Genomic DNA, 18,091 nt, shown 5'->3' with positions numbered 1-18,091 from the left:
GACAGAATTTGAAAGTTTATTTTTTTAAAAGATTTTATTTATTTGAGAGAGAGTGAGAGTGAGAGAGAGAGAGAGAGAGAAAGAGAGCATAAGCTAGGGGAGCAATAGTGGGAGAGGGAGAAGCAGACTCCCTGCTGAGCAGTGAGCCCCCTCGGGCTTGACCTCAGGACCCTGAAACCATGACCTGAGCTAAAGGCAGATGCTTAACCGACTGAGCCACCCAGGTGCCCCGGAAGTTGAAAGTTTAAATACAGTTCTTACCTTTGCAAAATTGTAAGGAGACAATTAGGTCCCTAAGAAATTAAATGTAAAACAACAGAACTACAGGAAAATAGACTTGAATATCAAACTTTTGAAGGTAATAGGGCTTTTAAAGCTCAGAAACGATAGAAAACTTCATGAAAGAATAGATTTGACTACGTGTGTTTTAAAAATTAAAAAGGCACACAAAAGAAAAACAGTTGTCACAAATGCAAGGAAGAGTCACTATTGCTATTAAGTTTACAGAGTGGCACAGACATACTGGAACCCAGATTGGCAACACACAAAAGACAAGAGCTAAAAGTGTGGAAATGCAATCAGCTGGCAAACATGGGGAGAACGATCATTCTGTGTGGAAATCAAAGAATGAAATGAGAGCTGATCTACATGACCAAGAAGAAGGTAATGATTAAATAAAGTGCTGCAATACATTCCCTTTAGCTACTGAATATTATCAACATTAAAATGTATAAAGACTAAACCCAACATGTGGAGTTAACAAATGCTTGACTATTCTACCTTAAGGAAACTCTGGTTAATCGAATTGATTTAAGAGCTTGTTTTGCACAAGTTGGCTCAATACCAGTAAGAGTAGCTGAGACTGACTGGAACAAAGGGGGAAGAATTCTTGTAGTTGGGCAGAAAGGACCAAGAGTGAACAAAAGCAACCTGAGACACACCTGAGATCTTCCCCCCACCCCACTTATCATGCTTCTGCTGACATTTAATGAACATGTAGCTCAGAAAGAGACATGATTCCCGAATGCACACATGCTCAGAAAGGAGAACACCTCTCTTTTTCCTATATCCAATCAGCATGTTCCATTCAGTGTATATACCCCCTGACATTCTGCCCCCTTATCCTTAAATACATGCAACTGTAACCCTCTCTGAGGGTGGATTTGAGGCCTGCCCTCCCCTGTCTCTTCGTTTGGACACCTCTCCAGAAACCCTTTCCTTGCTGCACATTCCATGTTCTGGTGACTAGCTTTCCTGCATGTTGGATATATGAACGTGAGATCAGTTACAGGACCATGTTCTGGTGACTAGCTTTCCTGCATGTTGGATATATGAACGTGAGATCAGTTACAGGACAAAAACATTACATGGGGCAAGACCTATGATGTATTAGTAAGTGAACAGAATATACATACTATGTGTGCATAACATACACCCATATGTATGCATGTAGATACATATATGGTACATGCATTTCACACATGTACATGCATATCATATATAGACACATAGTATGATAACCATGTAAAAGTCAAACTCGCCCATGGAAAAATGGCTGAGGAGATACCCACCAAAATATTAGCACTAACTAGTTATCTTTGAGACAGTGGAATCATAGTAGCAGTTTGTCTTATTTTACTTTATTCCATTTTAAAGTTTAAAGTTTATCTTTACTGCTATCTATGTTACTTTTATAATAATGTGAAACTCAAAAAGGAAACCCCATTTAAAATAAAGTCAGAAAATTTTAAAAAATAATAATAATAATAAATAAAGTCAGGAGGCCAGAAGGGGGAGCTCTTACACCTTACCAACCCATCTTCAGTTGCAGACCGCAGCCAAAACAATTTCTCCTTGCCCTGTAACAAACTCAGCCAGGAAGAAAATACCACAATTCAGCCAATAAGAAACCATCACTACCCTGAATTCTCATTTTTCCAGCAGCCCCTCCCAACTTCCTCCTTTTCTCTATAAAGTAACATTCTTCTCTTTTGATCTCTAGACTTGCCTATGGTTTGCTATGGCTTGCATGTCCTGAATTGTAATTCCTCCATTTTGCTGGTAAAATAACTGGCTTTTTCCTTGAAGGTCAAAAACATAAAATACAGGGACGCTTGGGTGGCTCTGCAGTTGAGCTTCTGCCTTCGGCTCAGGGCGTGATCTCGGGGTCCAGGATTGAGTCCCACATCAGGGATAGATATATAAAGAATATAAAATACAGTTTATATTTTTAAAGGTAATGCTACAGATGATATTGTGTATTTTGATTATTTCATAATGACCAATGCAAAATTTTAAAAAAAGCACTTATATTTATCCCTCGTGTCTTTTCCTTTACTATCAAAGCAGTATGAGCCTAAATATGAGCCTAAAAAAGAAATTAATCTAGGGATGTCTGGGGGGCTCCGTGGTTGAGCGTCTGACTTTGGCTCAGGGCAAGATCTGGGGGTCCTGGGATCAAGCCCTGCATCAGGCTCCCCGCAAGGAGCCTGCTTCTACCTCTGCCTGTCTCTGCCACTCTGTCTCTCATGAATAAATAGAAAAAATATTTTAAAAACAACAACAACAAATTAAACAGCAAAACTAAGAAACTCAAATGGGAGATATTTAACCAGGTATTGTAAATTTAGCAAATACGTCTTAGAAATATGAAACTTAGTTGAAAGAGCCCTTGGACAAATTGATTTTTTTTTTTTTTAATTCTTGGTATGTTAAAGACTGGCAAAAAAGAAAAAAAAGAAATCGGACAAAATGAAAAAAAATCACAAAAAGCTTGCAAAAGCCAAGGATATCATAAATTGGATACACATTTTAGCCAAATATGTTAGTAAGCAACAGGACCATGAGGCAAATTAGCTTTGTGCTAACAGGCCTGGTTCTGGGGCTGCTCAACCCAAAGCTAAATAATGCACTGCATTCCTTAAACCCGACTGACTGGTTTTTATCTATGTGTGGAACTACCATCACCTTTTTCCAAAAACATTAATAGTCTGAACTCATCAGTATGTGAAAGCTGGGGAAAATGTGCCACTGTCAATTGTCTGTCAATTTTTTTTTCAAAAAAAAAAAAAAATTTTTTTTTTTCAATTATTTTATTTATTTATTCATGAGACAGAGAGAGAGAGAAGGCACAGACACAGGCAGAGGGAGAAGCAGGCTCCGTGCAGGGAGCCTGACGTGGGACTCGATCCCGCGTCTCCAAGATCAGGCCCTGGACCCAAGGCGGCACTAAACCGCTGAGCCACCCAGGCTGCCTTGTTTGTCAAATTAATTGGGGCTTCCACTGCTCTGTGTGCCTCCTTCTCAGAGATTTCCCACCACCAAGACCAATCCACACTAACCAGCAGAAGGCCAGCATGCCTTCCCCTTCCCTTGCCCAAGGCCTCGGTGTACCCAGTCCAGTCAGTGATTCAGTTGGGAGGGAACCCACGGAACCACCAACCCACGGGGCAGGAGTTACTGGAATGTTCTTTCTTGTAAACAATAACATGATTAAATCATGAGTGATAGAAATCAGATCCACTAGAGGACTGCAAAAGGCTCACTAGAAGGGCTGCAACTATAGCTAAAAAGCCATGTTTTTCTGTAAAGTCCAGCTCACAACCCACTCAACCCTGCCAGGAACGCTCAGCAGCTTGCACTGTGCATGTGAGCATCTGTTCCTAAACAAAATCATTCATTTTCAAGACCCTATTCCTCTTTCATGAACCTATCATTGGCTCCTGTGCTTTCATGACTAAGTCCTATGGTTGCAGCTGAGCTACCTGTGTCCTGCAAGATTTAAGCAATTTCTCCTCTTGCATCTCTATGGTTTTAACCCATGGCCAAGGATGTTTCGTTCACTTATCTCACCAGCCACTGGATATTCCCAGGTAAAAGACTTGATTTCTGCCCCTCCTGGAGCTTTTGGTACATTGGAAAGACAGACAGGTAACCAATTGTTAAAATGCATTTATTTAGTCAGTATGTAACAGATACATGTGCCAGGGGGAGTTCATCCAAAGTCAGGGTAAGTTTCAAGAAGAGGCACCATTTGAGCTAAGAGAGGCAGGGATGAGTTCATTCTTGAACTCATAATAGCACTGAACACAGCACATAAGAGCAGAACACTGTGTCCAGGGACCAACGACCAACCGGAATACAGTTAGAGGTGTGTGGCCCAATATGGTAGCCACCAGCCCCACATGGCTGTATTACACATTTGAAACTTGGCTAGCCCAACATGAGATGTGCTACACATTTCGAAGACTTAGTATTAAAAAAATAAAAGGATGTAAAGTATCTCATTGGTAATTCTGAAATGGATTACATGTTTAGATGACACTGGGATAGTATTGGGGTAAAGAGAATATTAAAATTAATTTCACCTTTTTAAAATGGGACTCTCAGAACATTTTCAATTACACATGTGGCTTATAGTAAATTTCTATTGGATAGGTCTGGTTAGAGTAGAGAAGCCTAGGTTGAGAGTGCCAAAAAATTATATTAAAATTAAAATAAAACAAAGAAGCTAGACATATAGAAGGAGCCAGATTGTTCAGGCCTGGAACATCCCACAGGAAGAGTCACTAGGCTCCTGAGCAGGAAAGGGAAATGTCAGATTTGCCTTTGGGAAATCACCCTGGTAGCAGAGCAGAAGAGAGATCAGGGCAGGGAGAAAAACCAGAGGAAGGAAATATAAAGCGATCAATGAATGACCAAACTGCTTTCCAAACTACTGGATCTGTTCTCAGGATTCTTAATCTTCTCTGTGCCAATGGCCCTGGGACAGTCGGGTAAAGTCTATGGACCCTTTCTCAGATACGTGTTTTTGAGTACAGAGAATAAAATACTCAGCATTATAAAGGAAACCAATTACAGAAATACAGGTATCATTTAAAAAATCTGTGATATGGGAATATACCTGCTTCTTTATTGATACTTTAAGATGTAGCAGCAAGTCTAACAATTACTGTAATTTTGAAGTATTTCTGAAAATGAAAGGCATCTTGAGCAACGGCTGTCAGGAGACCCAGAGGGCAAATGGTTTTCCTTAGTTCTCAAGTGGGTTCATCCTTACATGGAGGCAGTCTCCCCCCTCCCCCCCTCCAAAAAATTAGTGAGAAAACAAAAACAGCAAAAAACAAATATCGCACAGTTCCTTTCACAGGCGGTATCCAAGGCAGTCAGGTTCATGGAAACAAAATAGAATGGTGGTTACTGGGGACTAGGGGGGAGGGGGAAGGGAGTTACTTAATGATTACAGAGTTTCAGTTTTGCAAGACCAAAAGAGTTCCAGAGATTTGTTACACAACAATATAAAAACATACATAAAACTACTGAACTATACACTTAAAAGCAGTTATGTATTTTACATCGTTTTCTTTTAATGTAAATAAAAGATGGTTAAAATTGCAAAACGGAAAAGCAGAGACACAGGACATTCAGATCCTAATTCTAGTTCGACTTCTAATTACTTCCTAACAGGACAGCAGCAAACACAGACCTGCTCTAGCATGGACTTCTTCAGGCATTTAACCCGCTACAAATATTTGCTTTTAAAAGTGAAGACCCAAGTATTTATTTAAAATTCCTATATATGACAACAGAGTTCATCTTTACAAATCTGGATATTGGTTTATACAGACTAAAACAATCTGCTAAGACTAATAATATCAAACACTTAATTAGCACTAATTATATGCTAGGCATTAATCCAGGCACTTTTAAATACTGACTCATTGGCTCATTTAATCCCAATAACAATCTTTGGGTGGGTGTTCTATTTTTATCTCCAGATAAGGAAATAGAGGCACAGAAAACTAGTTAAGCGGTTGAGGTGACATTCAAAACAGACAATTTGACTCCAGAGCTAGACCATGAGCACCTGAGGCTGGGACTTAGCTTTTTTTTTTAAGATTTTTTTAAAATTTATTTATTTATTTATTTATTTATTTATTTATTTATTTATTTATTTATTTATTTGAGAGAGAGAGAGAGAAAATGCGAAAGCGCACACACATACGGCAGGGAGGGGCAGAGGGGGAAGGAAAGAATCTGGAAAGAATCTCAAGCAGACCCCTGCTGAGCTCAGAGCTTGATCTTAGGACCTGGAGATCATGCCCTGAGCTGAAACCCAGTCAGTCACTTAACCAACTGAGCCACCCAGGTGCCCCATGGGGCCAAGATTTTTATCTCTGAATTCTTGCACAGGGAATAGTGCTGATTTATCATATGACTTAGCAACCATTTATTGAGCAATAGATTATGACAAGATTGTGAGGCATTTTTACCATTTAGCAGTTCTATACAAAAAAGATCTTGCTGTCTGCTTCCTCTACTATGTTTTTGTTTTTTAATTTTTTTAGTAATCTCTACACACAACTTGGGGCTTGAACTCACAACCCTGAGATCAAGAGTTGCATACTCCTCTGACTGAGCCAGCCAGGCTCCCCCACCTCTATTTCTTCTTAAACTTGGTAAGAAGAAAATTTGTTGGGAAGATTATTGGGGGCAGGGGAAGATTATTGGGAGAGGCAGGTACTGCAACAATAGGGAAAATGCTCTGTGTTTCCCAAGCACTTCCATTTATTAATGTTCTAAAAAATGATTAAAACAATTCTGCCTCCCAGTGTTTAGAACTGGTAGTCACTGCCAAAGATTCTAAGCTACCCTGCCACTTGGTTATCTTTCATACCCAGGAGGGGTGGGGGAAGGAGTGAATAAGAGGCAGAAAGGCCTGCCTACAGACAAACAAGAAATTCTAGGACCTGGTCTAAAATAGTATGTGGGAAAAAAAATAATAATAATAAAATAATAAAATAAAATAAAATAAAATAAAATAAAATAAAATAAAATAAAAATAAAATAAAATAAAATAAATAAAATAAAATAAAATAAAATAAAATAAAATAAAATAAAATAAAATAGTATGTGGGAGAGGGAAATAGAGGAAGGCCCTAAAAGTCATCAAAGAGAATCAAGGGGTGACCTTAAAAGGGTTGGGGGTAAGGAATAGCTCTTCATGGCTCAAAAACTACTTTCTGTCATCTCAGGAGGAAGCAGCTGCATTTCTTTTCTTTTCTTTTTCTTTCTTTCTTTCTTTCTTTCTTTCTTTCTTTCTTTCTTTCTTTCTAGATTATTTATTTATTCATGAGAGACAGAGAGAGAGGCAGAGACATAGGTAGAGGGAGAAGCAGGCTCCCTACAGGGAGCCCAATGTGGGACTCATCCCAGAACCCCGGGATCACACCCTGAGCCAAAGGTAGACAATCAACCACTGAGCCACCCAGGCATCTCCAGCAGCTGCATTTCTAAACAGGCTGAGATTGGCACTAGTCCACTACACCATTCTCTGTTGAGGTGTTACAGGCATGTGCCAAACATCAGCAACATTTCAGACAGATGTCACCAAAACCTCTCCTCCCCATGCAGCATACAGAGGATGCTTACGAGAAGAGATATGGAATCAGCCCACAGTGGGGTCACTCCATATATCTGGTTGGTATGGCAGGGAGGTGGTCAGGACTTACCTGTAGGTATATGGCCCCACTTCTTCTAACCGAGGGATCTCCCCTCGGAGGATCTCCTCTGGATTGGTGACATTGAAGAAATAGAACTGGGCATACACAGGCAGGGGGGGCTTCTTCCAGGAGTCAAAGGTCTCGGAACCATTCCTTAACACAATGTTCTAGGGCAGAAAACCAAAAGGAGACCGTGTGAGGCAGTTGGCTTTGAACACAGAGGGAGAGGGACACCCTTGCTCTGACCTCCCAGCTCACTTATAGTTTCTGTAGGCATTCAACTAAGGTCCCTTGGGAGGAAGGCCATGCCTTAGGTCAATATGAAGCCCACAGCCCTATCAAGCCATCAAAGGTCTTCAATAAATATTTGTGGTAAAGGAAAGACAGTAGCCATAGCTCATGGGTAGAAATGGTGTCACCAAAACCAAGGTCATAGATTGAGTACCCAAAATGCCCTACTGATTCTGTTATGAAGAATTCACAGATTGTACCAGCTGCTGTGGAAGGTAGCCTATTCTGAGAAGCACTGTCTGCTCCCAGCCTCCCCACATGGTAGAACAACAAGGTGATAGGCCCAAGAAGGCTGGATTTGGTTCTTCATGTGAGGTAGAACCACACCTACCCTTCCTACCTCCACCAGCAGGAGCTTTACATGAATTTTCTCATTCAGTCTCTAACAAACCCATTACATAGAGATGCTTATCCCTGTTTTAAAGATGAGGAAGCTGAGCCTTACCGATATTAAGTGTTTGGGATTCTTTATCGACAATCCTTCCTTCATTTCCCACCCTTAGCCTGTGTTATGGGCCCCCTCCCAAATTCATCCAAATTCATATATTGAAGTCCTAATGCCTAGTACCTCAGAATGTGATTATATTTGGAGGCAGAGCATTTAAAGAACAATCTAAAGTTAAATTGGGTCATTAGGGTGGGTTGTAATCCAATATGAGTAATGTCCTCATAAGAAGAAAAGCTTAAATACAAACGAAGGAAAGACCATGTGGAGGCACAGGAAGAAGACAATACCTATGAGCCAAGGAGAGGCCTCAGAAGAAATCAACCTTGATGATACCCTCATCTCAAGACTTGTGGTATCCAAAACTGTGAGATAATGAACGTCCCTTGTTCTAGTCACCCACTCTGTGCTATCTGTTACGGCAGCCCTAACAAACTAATACACCATGGTCCCCCTATGGGCGGAGTGTTCTTCTCCACCCTATTGACTTCAGGCTTGGCCAAGTGACTTGATTTGACCAATGAAATATGGGTGGGATGGCAATGCCCCAATTTTGAGCCTTAGAAAGCTATCCCCAATCACCCTTTGCCAAAAAAGTATGCTTCAGGTAGCTGTGGATCCTTCAGCCAAGACCCTAAAATAGTGATGTGTGGACCACACATGAAGCCTGGAGTCCCGCCCGGTTTAGCTGAGCCAGTCAAGCTCAAACTGCAGCCACCCTGCACACCGTGAGTATGAAATGTCATTGTTATAAGACACTAGGACTTGAAAGTTGTCTGTTATTCAGGCTTGCAACGGAAGCCTAGTTAACAGAGGGTCCAAAGTTAAGAGACAGAAACCTACTGTCTAGTAGTCCCAACTATCCTCAACTTGTTAATGGAGAAAAATCTGCATTTTTTTTAGGGTAAAAATTATTGGAGTACACAAGAAAGGTAAAGGGATAGACTGAGAATAAACAACCCAAAGTATTAATAGTCACTAACTCTTGAGTATTGGAAATCTGGATCATTATTATTTTCCCCTTAATGAATTTTGGCACTCTTCAAATTTTTAATAGCCAATGAAGAAATGAACACTGAAAACATTTTTAAAAGAAAATCAAAAGAGAAAAAAAATTTTTTTTAAAGAAAACCAAAAGAGGAAAATGGGATTGACCAGTACAATGTAAGGCCAGTGGTGAAACAGTAACACTGGATCATAAGAGAAGCATCCTCTGAGGTCACCTCTGGCAGTGAGGCTTTGAGTGACAACAAAAGGACCAGTTTCAAAACATCTTTGATTGCACATGCTAAAATGTGTTATGACACAGCATACAATAGAATGTCAAGTTTTAGTAGTCCAGGCCTCCGATTTATTTTTATTTTTTTTTAAGATTTTATTTATTTATTCATGAGAGACACAGAGAGAAGCAGAGACACAGGCAGAAGGAGAAGCAGGCTCCATGCAGGGAGCTCGATGTGGGACTTCATCCCACAGGACCCCGGGGTCACGCTCTGAGCCCAAGGAAGAGCTTAACCACTGAGCCACCCAGGCGTTCCAAGGCCTCCAACTTAATAGAGGGAATGTTGCAAGGGAACTTAATGATATGGCTCTATTTAAAAAAATGATATGGCTCTATTATTAAATAGAAAATATCTCAAGAATCTCTGCAGAGAAGAAACAAAGTGGCTCTGGGATAAATGAATGCAGAAAACCTAAGCTCGTCAAAGCCAAGCTGGTGATCCGGAGGGCTGAATGTAAATTTACATCCATGAGTTGGCCATGCCGCAGAACTGGGGATTATTTGTGGTTTGGCATCTGTTCAAAATGTCCAATAATCAGGTTTCTATTCAAACAGCACATTATCAAAATATTTTTGGCCTTTACTATCAGTACCGATTTTCTGAGACGAGATCAGATTGATGAGACAGGAAAATTTAAAGACAAACTATGAAACTCTTTTCTTCCAACTTTCCAGATTCAGCTCAGACTCTTTTGGGTGAAGCCCTCTCCACCCGCCCTGGATGCATTGATCTTCCTCTGCCAAGCCCCTAAGCAGCTGAATCAGTCATTTCAGGCAATTTTTGTTTTCTTTTGTTTTTAAAGTTTTTTTCTTATCTCCTAAACAGGAGTCTTAGTTGTGTGAAGAGGAGCAGGAGAGTGAGTCAGGCTCAGAGAGTGAGAGAACACTAGACCTGGGAAGGTCCTGAGTTTGACAAGATGTAACACAGGGGCTCTGGAAGGGTAAGAAGGTATACTGAAGGTCAGAGCTGGGTCTGGAATCCTGTGTGGCTCTTCTCCACCCTCCCACCCTACTTCTGCATATAATATAGCATTTTTTAAAAATGGGTACAAATATACTACATATATAATTGTACAAGTTTTATGGTAGAGTTTCTCCACCATAAAGTATACATATAGCTCCCAGAAACAACTTAGTAACATGAATTTAATCTACCTAAAACTAATATGTTAACTATGAGAAATCTAACATATAAATAATCATTTGTCTTCTAGAGGATTTTGAAGGTCCATAGATATTTTTTAAGTTGTCTGACTTCATTAAAATAAGGACCTCGCTTTCTTGTCCATAAATTTCCATAATAAAGCAAGGCAATAATGTCCTCTCCTCTATGAATTCCTTGAGTAGCCCCCTTTACCGGATGGATCATTTCTTCCTTTGAACCCCATAACACATTACACTGAATTTCTTAGGGAAAAAGTGGTCAGGACAGAAAACATCTAAAATTTAACATGAAGCAGCCCATACCAGCAATCAAAAATGAGAAGGGAAGTGCATCTATTCAATATGGTAGCTAACATATGAGGTTAACTGTTGGCATTTTGAAATGGAGGAAGATTAATGCATCCAAGGTGGGTGGAGAGGGTTTCACCCACGAGAGTCTGAGCTGAATCCAGAAAGAGGGAGGAAAGGAGTTCCATGGTTTGTCTTTAAATTTTTCTGTCTCACCAAAAAAAAGGGGGTCTTTTCTTCCCCTCTCTGATCTTCTCCATAGTGTCTAGAACAATGTAGTTCTTGGAGAAATGTTTGTTCAATCAGCAAAATATAGTACTTGAACACTTAAACACTAACTTCCACTGACTTTGCTTGTAAGATGCTGGGTCAGAAGAACTTTTTTTTTAATAGAAAGAGAGAGCACATGTGTGCAGGCTTCATGCCCAGCATGGAGGCCAACACGGGGCTGGATCCCACATCCCTGAGATCATGACTTGAGCCAAAATCAAGAGTCGGGCACTTAACTGACTGAGCCACCCGGGTGCCCTAAGAAGTACTTGAGAGGAGGCCATCAGAGAGGTACCGAAGAAAGGCACGGATGGTCACATGCAAGGTCACAGTGCCAGGCCTTGTGATAGCAGCTCCCAAGCTACAAATCCAAGGAGACTTTAAAGTGTATTCAGAGGAAGTGGTTGTTCACTGGCCATTTTAGTCATATTCAGATATGAGAAAGCAATAGCTTCATTAGAATCCTCCAAACATGAGAAATTTAGCACCCAACAGTTTGTGCATCTTATCAGTAAGCCAGCACCCTAAAGAGCTAAGTGCAACCAGTTCCTTCTGTGGGTGGAAAAAAAAAGTCTGTGTCTCACCATGACCCCTTTTCCTAACAACTGAAGCAGTATGATATTCATGGTTTTCTCGCTAAGTATAGAAGAATTATGAAAGCAAATAATCAATATACTATATATGTGCTAGGCATCATCAGAGATACCCCACACATAGATATGGTTTCTGCATTCCAGAAGCTTGTCCTCTACTTAGGGGAATATTTACACATACATGCAAATGAATCAACAAATGTGGTACACAGTCAATGACTATGCCAGAAAATGGTCTTGATAGTGTGCAGAGAATGGATTCTATGAACTGAGATAGAGAAAGGCAGTCCTTAGAGTGAGCCAGGGAAAATGAATAAAAATTTAGCAAGCAGAGGGAGTTCACAAGGGCAGGCACGTTAAGGACAGCCTGGGTTGATTCAACTACCCTGTCTTGGCTGACTGGGCCCTTCCTCCCCACCTGTCCCAGGTCCATCTATCTGGGAACCCTCCACTCAATCAGAAAGATAGTGGATGTGGAGAATGAGACAATAAAACATACAGAGATGGGACAGTAGTGGGTGTGACTATGTGTGGGTGTTATTAGGAGTAGGGAGATTCCCTTAGAGAGATAGGTTAGGGTCATAGGAGCCTAGATTTTATCTGATAAGAAATGGGGAGCCATGCAAGGTTTCTCAGCTGCAGAGCATTATCAAGAGCCAGGCACTATATTGCCCTTTATCTCATGTAATCCCCTTAATGGCCTATAAAGTGAAAATCATTTTCCCTGTTCTACACTTCAAGAGACCAAAGCTCAAAGGTTAGGAGAATGCCTGAAGTCTGGAAGGTGGTAGAGTCAGCCTCCCACCCCAGGACTCACTCGAGACCTGAGCTCCTGGCAATGTCGAATTTTATCAGAGCCTGGTGTTCCTGGAAAGTAGTAAATTGTTCAGGAATTCTCCCTTTTGTGTTCCAGGAAATGACTTACTGCAAAGACACACCCTTCCCCCTATGCTTTAGATAGATCCCCCACATTGTTTATCCCTCTTTTACCTGATCAAGCCAGAGGCTGAACCACACATTTCCTTTGATTGATGAGAACAAAATGCCTGTTAACATATAGCATGGTGACTATGGTTAATGATAGTTTATTGTATACTTGAAATTTGCTCAGCAAATAGATCTCAAGTGTTCTCACCACAAATACACACACAAAGGCAACTATGTGAGGTGATGTTAATTAGTATGGTTACAATAATAATTTCATAATGTATATGTCATTCAAAGCATCATATTGTACACCTTAAATATATACAGTTTAAAGACTTTTTTTTAATGTGAGTATAGTTGATGCACAATGTTACATTAGTTTCAGGTGTACAATATAGTGATTCAGTAAGCTTAAACATAATTTGTGTTCACCACAAGTGTAGCCAACCACCTGTCACCATACAATGTTATTACAGTACCACTGAACTATACTCCCCATGCTGTGTCCTTTATTCCCGTGACTTATTCATTCCAGAACTGGAAGACCGTATCTCCCACTCCTCTTCATTCATTTTGTTTTCTAATACCGTACATAAAAGTGAACTCAAAATGGATGAAAGATCTTATTTTTTTTTAAAGATTTTATTTATTTATCCATGAGAGACACACAGAGAGGCAGAGACACAGGCAGAGAGAGAAGCAGGCTCCCTGCGGGGAGCTTGATGTGAGACTCCATCCCAGGACCCCAGTCATGCACTGTGCCACCCAGGTGCCTGGATGAAAGATCTTAAATGTGAGACCTAAAATCCTAAAAATCCTAGAAGAGAAAACAGGCAGGAATTCCTCTGACATCAGCCAAAGCAACATTTTTCTTGCTATTTCTCCTCGGGTAAGGGGAACAAAAGCAAAAATAAACTATTGAGACCACACCAAAATAAAAAGCTTCTGCACAGTGAAGGAAGCCATCAATAAAACAAAAAAGACAATAATAGGAGAAGATATTTGCAAGTGACATATCTGACAGGAGGTTAATATCCAAAATATATAAAGAACTTACACAACTTGACACTAAATACATATAATTTGTATTTGTCAATCATAGGTCATAAAGGTGAGAAAAAACGCTTGTTAGCCAAACTTTGGTTAAGTTTCTCTCCTTCCCACCCTTGTTTACTCTCTGTCTCTCCCTGTAAGAGGCTCCTGTAGATCCCACTGTCAGAGTTCTCCCTAATGCACGACCCCTGTCCCCTACTGCACTAGTCCTTTCGAATAGTCTCTCCTTAACCAGGGGTTTGTTTTTATTTGAAGCCCCTAACTATTGTGCCATGCTGCCTATTTTGAGTTGACACAAAAGAGGTGTTTTAGAAGGTTAGCCGGCATAAGTGGGAAGGAGGGCTTGGCTAGGATTATTGAAAGGATGAAATGAGGTTTTAGCACAGTGCTTATCTCAGGCCACGCTCAAAATGCTCAATGAATGGTAACTGTGATCTTGATTATTGCCACCTTCAGGATAGGGATCAAAGGTTTAGGTTTAAGTTGAAAAAGGAATCATGGGGATGCCTGGATGACTCAGTGGGTTAAGTGTCTGCCTTAGGCTCAGGTCATAATCTCCGTGTCCTGGGACTGAGCCCTGCTCCATGGGGAGTCTACTTCTCCCTTCCCCTGCTCTCCCACATGCGTGCTCTCTCTCTCTCTCAGATGGATAAATAAAATCTTAAAAAAAAAAAAAAAAGAATGGTATCTGTTGAAATATTGACAGTCCAGCAAATGTTAAATAAAGGAGAAAAGAAACCACACAGAAAATCTTTAGTCATGATCCTCTTTTCTAGCTCTCTATACAATCCAGTTTAGGTTGTGAAAACAAGGAATTAATATAAAATCAGAAATAACCAAAATGTCAAACAGAAAAGAATGATTTAGTAAATTATGATAATTCACAGGCTGGAGCAGAAAGTTACCATTCAAATTATAGAGACTACACAGAAATAAGAAACATGTTCATGATCTGTATTAAGAGGAAAAAGACACTGTAAAATATGTTTATGTGGACAAGACTAGCAAATAAAATGCAAACAGGAAAATATCAGAGGGGTAAAATACAGATATTTTTTAAATTTTGATGTCTTAATTTCCGTCAAAATCTCTTAGCATCTATGCTAACCACGTAATTATGCACATCTCCATGGGACAGGATTATGAGGGGGTCTTCCCCTCTCTCTGTTATGTTTTTCTGTATTGTTTGGATTTGGGGGAGGGTTAGAACAGAAATAAATCACTCTTGGAAGCTGGGGAAAAATTCCCTTTTTTTTTTTAAGTGAAAAATCTCAGAAACTCAAATCCTATAAAATGTCATTAAGGCCCTGTGAGAAAGGGGAAGGAGCAAGATCCACAGAGAGCCAACTTCATCTAGGCTTTTCCTCTGTCCTTTCAACACAAAGGCGAGGCTGGTGCTACCTCCGTGAGGTCAGCTCACCTGCAGAGGCTCCGGGGAGCCACGTCCCCCACGCGCGGCTTCTCGGCTTCTCGCTCTTTCTTTCCCTACTGCGGGAAGGGCAGGGTGAGCACATCTGAGGCCTTGCTAACTTTTCCTGGCAAGTGTCACAGTGTGTGAAGAATTTCAGAGAAAGGGCTCACACTGTCATTTCTTTATTAAAGTAAAGAAAATCGCCTCCGAAAGAGATTCTTTGCTGCTGAAAGAGCCAGCAAGTCGGAATGGACAGATGGGCTAACTGCCTGAGTTTATCTTGTTTGGTTTGCATCCAGCTGTTAGGCAACCAAAAATCCAGAGACAGCAGGGGCCTTTCCAGAAAGGAGGGCAAAATCCCTTCTAGGAAAGAGGGTAAAACTGGCTGTTTTTACAACAGTTTGCTGTGAACTCATTCCTCCAGATTGCAAACCAACTGCAGGCCAGGCTGCCCATTTTAGGACAGAAATAAACACTTAGTACCCTGGAGTCCTTAACTAAACAAACCAAATGCAAAGCCTAACAATGAAAATGACCCTTGACAGCCTGCCAGGATCACACTGATGGCAGATTGCCTCTTTTTTTTTTTTTTAAGATTCTATTTATTTATTCATGAGAGACATGGGAGAGAGAGAGGCAGAGACACAGGCAGAGGGAGAAGCAGGCTCCATGCAGGGAGCCTGACGTGGGACTCGATCCCGGGACTCCAGAATCAGGCCCTGGGCCGAAGGCAGTGCTAAGCCGCTGAGCCACCAGGGCTGCCCCTGATAGCAGATTCTGTTACAACAGTGGGGTTCTCCTCACCATCTGCCTCCTGCCTCCAACCCCCACACCATCACCCCCCTCTCTCCAGCCACTCTTAGCAGAGCCAAAACCCAAGCAAGTCTCCTACCATCTTTCATTCTATCCAAATCTTGCCCTCAAGAGCATTGGCTTTTCCTGCACCTCTGATGTGTCTCTTTTCCTGCACACCACATTGCTGGGTGTTTGTCAAGGAATCCACTATAAGTCCCAAGGTGGACCACATGTTGTGTGTGTGCACACACCAAGTGGAGAAGGAGAAAGTAAATGAAAGACCAGAGGGAAGTTCATAAATACAGCTGCCAGTATTTCTAAAACTGGCTTCTTTATTTTCACCTTGGTCCCCTGACATTCACCTCAGGTACCCATTACTGTGGTGGCCAGCTAGTATTTCCTGAGTCTCTAGGAGTCAGGGACTGTGTTAGGGCTTTATGGTATCTCCAAGCCTTACACCGCCCCTGCAAGGTAAGAATTCCCATTTTTCATTTTTTTTTTAAATTAAAGATTTTATTTATTCATGATAGACATAGAGGGAGAGGGAGAGAGAGGCAGAGACACAGGCAGAGGGAGTAGCAGACTCCCTGCCCGGAGCCCAATGCAGGACCTGATCCCGAGACTCCAGGATCACGCCCTGGGCCAAAGGCAGGCACCAAACCGCTGAGCCACCCAGGGATCCCAAGAATTCCCATTTTTCAGATAAGAAAATGGTGGCACTGGCTTTCCCAAGTTCACAGAGCCAAGAAAGTCAAGTCAAATCTGACCAAGTCCAGGTCTGTGGGTTTGCAGAAACCACGCTTGGCCACTCTGATGGCTGCCACGCCACTGCACCCCTCAGGGGAGAGCTGCCAGATTTAGCAAATAAAAACAGAGGACACAAGAGTACATCCCAAATATTGCATGGACTAAGTCACAAAGTACTTTAACTCTTAGGTGATGCATGCTGCAGGATTCAGGATGAAAACATTGTGATGTCTGCAACTTATATTCAAATAATTTAAGGAAAAGTATATCAGAGAGAGATGTAGTAAATATGGCAGGATGTTAACCACCGATAAACTGAAATGAGTTAAAATATTGCAAGAGACATATTCACCAAAATATTATTCTGGGCTTATCTGAAATCCAAATTTGACTAGGCATCCCATGTTTGATCTGTCAACCCTACCCCAGGGAGACTGAAACTATGGAGAGGTCCTCTCGTAGACTCTGAGAGCTTCTTGGGGAGTCAGGCATTACCTCTGGAGGAAAGGAAATGAGGGCACCTGTGTAAAGTCATGGTAAACCCCCAGGCTGGAGCAGACTCATGAGATGATGCAGGAGAACTGAGTTCCATTGTGTCCAGGTAGCTGCTCTGCCCCCTTATGCTAATGAGTCCAAAAAAAACAAGCACCTCAACCTCCTGCCATAGGATGATCCAGAAGAGGGCTTCACTCTGACCTTAAACTTCTAATTTCTACCCCCAGATTCTCAGGGCATTCAACTGTGTACACTCCCAGGGGCTTGCTCTGCAAAGGATGGACTCAAAAACAAACAAGTGGGCAGCCCCGGTGGCGCAGTGGTTTAGTGCCGCCTGCAGCAGGGGGTGTGATCCTGGGGACCTGGGATCGAGTCCCACATGGGACTCCCTGCATGGAACCTGCTTCTCCCTCTGCCTGTGTCTCTGCCTCTCTCTCTCTCTCTCTCTGAATAAATAAATAAAATCTAAAAAAAAAAAAAAAAAAAAAAAAAAAACAAGTAATAATGCTAACATCAAGCCAGAAGAATGTCTGGTACAGGAAGTCATTAATTCTGCCCAATACAACAAACCAGTTCCTTTGGTCACAAGGAGCCCTTTGCACAATTTAGACATGAAGCTGTGGCTTGGGAACAATGGTCTTCCTGAGGATTGTGCCCTAGTAGTGACAATTACCACACAAGCCCTGTGATCAACTGAGTTTTCTAGTTATGTGAAATTAAACATCAACATAAGGTCCTAAATCAGTTTTGCTACGTGACCTTGGATATTGCTTATAAATTTTAGCCAAGTAGAACATGATGAATTTTTCCAGACATAATATTGTAATA

At 41.3% G+C, this 18,091-nt stretch overlaps 1 protein-coding gene across 2 annotated transcripts in view; it reads right to left on the bottom strand.

The window, feature by feature from the left end:
* Nucleotides 1–18,091, bottom strand: part of SCARB2 (scavenger receptor class B member 2) — a 102,950-nt gene that overhangs the window by 72,939 nt on the left and 11,920 nt on the right. Inside the window, exon 2 of one of the 2 annotated variants that reach the window (XM_025992966.2) lies at nt 7,512–7,669. The exons of the other annotated variant lie outside the window; for it this stretch is intronic. Within the exon in view, the coding sequence (XP_025848751.1) occupies nt 7,512–7,669 (158 nt within the window). The remainder of the gene's footprint in view (nt 1–7,511; nt 7,670–18,091) is intronic. 2 annotated transcript variants of the gene reach the window in all.

This window comes from Vulpes vulpes, unplaced genomic scaffold, assembly GCF_048418805.1.
Source record: "Vulpes vulpes isolate BD-2025 unplaced genomic scaffold, VulVul3 u000000899, whole genome shotgun sequence".
Classification (NCBI taxonomy): Eukaryota; Metazoa; Chordata; class Mammalia; order Carnivora; family Canidae; genus Vulpes; species Vulpes vulpes.
This window is presented reverse-complemented; position numbering and strand designations above follow the sequence as displayed.